Source organism: Diaphorina citri, unplaced genomic scaffold (assembly GCF_000475195.1).
Source record: "Diaphorina citri unplaced genomic scaffold, Diaci psyllid genome assembly version 1.1 scaffold7420, whole genome shotgun sequence".
NCBI classification, from domain to species: Eukaryota; Metazoa; Arthropoda; class Insecta; order Hemiptera; family Psyllidae; genus Diaphorina; species Diaphorina citri.
Genome location: NW_007384796.1, coordinates 1 through 3,301, shown reverse-complemented (window position 1 = coordinate 3,301; position 3,301 = coordinate 1). Strand labels below are relative to the sequence as shown.

Below are 3,301 nucleotides of genomic sequence, written 5' to 3'. Positions count from 1 at the left end.
GTGAACGCTATGGATCGACCCCAATCCTGGCCCGGCCTGGCTCACAGATGACTTGCTACGGAAGTAAGTGATTTGATCTAGTTTAGGACCCGAAAAAAAGTTGTTGTACCTGTTGTACGGAAGTAAGTGATTTGATCCAGATTAGGACCCGAAAAAAAAAAGTTTTTAGGGTAATGTTATTACCAATCAAATATATAAGACCTTGTTTAGACTGCGAGAGTAAAGGGACTTTTCAGTCCTATGCCGGTAGTATAAACAAGGTATATTCTATTCTATTCTACCTACAAAATGAAGACCTCTGCCTGTAGATGCGTTTCGAAGATTTTTTACATACCTACTTTATGCTCTTACAACGCTCAAGAAGAAGGAAGAAGAAGAAGAAGAAGAAGAAGAAGAAAAGGAAGAGGGGAGAAGAGGAAGCTGCAACATGGAATGAAAGTTATCAAAGTAGGTATTTAGGATACAAAGTTGTAAGTTGTTTCCAGTCTTATCAACCTAGCGGTACTCAACCTGGGTCAAACTTTCCTATGTGTCCGTGTGGTTCTGGTAGAATCGTACCTATAACCCTAACCCATCTATTGGGGCAGTTCCCCCTACATCTAAGGTCAGCAACTCACTATCAGGTAGACCTGACAGGTAGACCTGACAGGTACACCTGATCAGGTCCGCCTGTCAGGTCTACTTGATGGTGTGTGGGGCGGACTCCAATTGCTCCCATTCTGAAATTTAGTGGCGTAAGAGTATACTCTAATAAAATTGCTTCCATAGTTGAAAAAAAAGGGTGTGTCTGCTCATCAGGTATCAGGTAGACCTGACAGGCGGACCTGATCAGCCTTACCTGTCAGGTCTACCTGATACTGAGTTCCTGGCCTAAGCCTCAGACCCTCAGAGTGGTTTTTTTTTTTGTGTTTGATTGTGTGATTCCGGTAAGAATTTGTCTTAGGCATAGCACAACATACCACGCGACAAGAAAGTTGAGTACAGCTAGTCTACTAAGTCCTACCTTATTGTATTGAGTGGCTGGCCTGAGCTTCAGAGTAGACTTTTTGTGTATGACTGTGTCGTTCTAGTAAGAATTTGACTTAGGCATAGCACAAGATACCACGCGACAAGAAGGTTGAGTACAGCTAGTTATACTAAGTAAGAACCTCGTGATAACCAGATACAAAGTGAGCCTTATCATTAGAGATTCTTGGTAGCAGCTATAAAGTTAAGCCGCACAGAATGCCAAAGTTAGAACCGCTCTCCTGATTACGTTTCCTGACAAGTTGACAACCTACAGCGATGCACCAGTTTACACTTTACACTTCTCTACAACTTCAAATGCACCGAGTCTACACTCCTCTACAACGTTAAAGACTCGTAGATTCGTTTAAGCTTAAAACATCCTTTGGGGCTCTTTGCCCCTACACCTAAACCTCAGTCAGAGTGCCCTGAGGAAAAAAATAGGGTTCCGGAAGCTCAATCGTGTGACTGGGTTCCGGAACTCTAATATTGAACTCCATATCGGGAAGCTCGACACTAGAATATAGCATTCCAACAGCCCAGATCAGGGGAAGTAACCCAATAATAGAGTTCTTCCACCATAAACTTGTGGCACCCTGTCACCATTTTCTTTCTCAGTTGAGCTTGTTGTGTAAGTAAGGAGTCAAGGTTCCTAACTGAGCTCGAAGATCCGGGCGATCTTCAGTAGCTTTTGTTACAACGTTATACCTATGCACCGAGTTTACGAGTACACTTCTTTCCCTTGAATAAGTACGAAAAAGGCAAGGTGACGGAAAATAACAAACTATTTAATTGCAAACCTCAATTCCCTTTCACAAAGCATTAAATTTCCGCAAATGCCGTATTTTTATTTTTCAAAAATCGTCTAATTTTCGTAAATCCCATATTTTTTCACAAATATTTTTTTTTTTTTGCAAATCTCGTTTTTTTTCTTCTTCTTCTTCTTCTTTTTTTTTCACAGATCGTCTAATTTTCGATCCTCCCCCCCCCAGGTAGCAGTGACATCCGGCAGGGTAACTTCTCCTCCATGGATCGCAAGATGGCGAGCGCTTCCCCTCTCACGATGTCCTCCCTCCCCTTCTCTCCCAGTCGAAGTCGACACCGGATTGGCTACGACAGTTTCGAGAACGTCAACACCTCGTCGCTACCCAGTCAGTTTCTGAGCGACCGGCCTCGATCCGGTGGCACCTTGGAGCGGCCTAAGTCGGGAACCCTGGAGCGACCAAAATCTGGAACTTTAGAGCGGCCTAAATCTGGAACTTTGGAACGACCGAAATCTGGAACTCTCTAGAGCGACCGAAGTCTGGTATCTTAGAAAGACCGCGGTCCGGTACCTTAGACAGACCTAGGTAAGAGAAATACCTACATTCATGTGCAAAATATTAGGGACGTGCATTTTCATCTCCTTACTTTTACAGCCTTTTCTAAATGAAAGAAAAAAAAAATGTGTGTTCCCGCTGATAACCCGCCCCTAATGCCAGTCACTCACTATCAGGTAGACCTGACAGGTACTCCTGATTAGGTCTGCCTTTCAGGTCTACCTGCTAGTGTGGTATCAGGTAAACCTGACAGCTGGACCTTTTCAGTCGTACCTGTTACCTGCCTCGGTGGTGTAGTGGTTAAGGCGCTCGACTGGTAAACAGGAGGGCGTGGGTTCAATCCCAGCCGAGGTATAGAATTTTATCCTCAATATAAGTTGAGAATTTGACCACAATAATAGTAGTAGGTAGCCTACTGCTGGAGTAAAGGGAATTTTCAGTCCTATGCACTGCCTCGGTGGTGTAGTGGTTAAGGCGCTCGACTGGTAAACAGGAGGGCGTGGGTTCAATCCCAGCCGAGGTATGGAATTTTATCCTTAATATAAGTTGAGAATTTGACCACAATAATAGTAGTAGGTAGCCTACTGCTGGAGTAAAGGGACTTTTCAGTCCTATGCGGTATAAATAGGCACTATTACCTATTATTATTACCTGTCAGTTCTACCTGATAGTTTGTGCTCATCAGGTAGACCTGACTGGCGAACCTGATCAGGAGTAGTAGTAGGTAGCCTACTGCTGGAGTAAAGGGACTTTTTAGTCCTATGCGAGCAGTATAAATAAGCACTATTATTATTATTATTATTACCTGTCAGTTCTACCTGATAGTTTGTGCTCATCAGGCATCAGGTAGACCTGACTGGCGAACCTGATCAGGAGTACCTGATAGGGATCAGGAGCACCTGATAGGGAGTGGCTGCCCCTAACTTTTCAACTTCTTTCCTCGTTTCAGTTCCAAAGCCTCCTCATTCCGCCTTGTT

The 3,301-nt window shown here is 43.9% G+C and overlaps 1 protein-coding gene across 1 annotated transcript; it reads left to right on the top strand.

The window, feature by feature from the left end:
- The first annotated feature begins 6 nt into the window (after window positions 1–6).
- On the top strand, window positions 7–3,301 carry LOC103522214 (phosphatidylinositol transfer protein sfh5-like). The gene is made up of 3 exons (XM_008487316.2): window positions 7–63; window positions 1,998–2,354; window positions 3,274–3,301. The coding sequence occupies exons 1-2, from the start codon at window positions 48–50 to the stop codon at window positions 2,294–2,296; spliced, it is 315 nt and encodes a 104-aa protein (XP_008485538.1). The 5' UTR covers window positions 7–47; the 3' UTR covers window positions 2,297–2,354; window positions 3,274–3,301.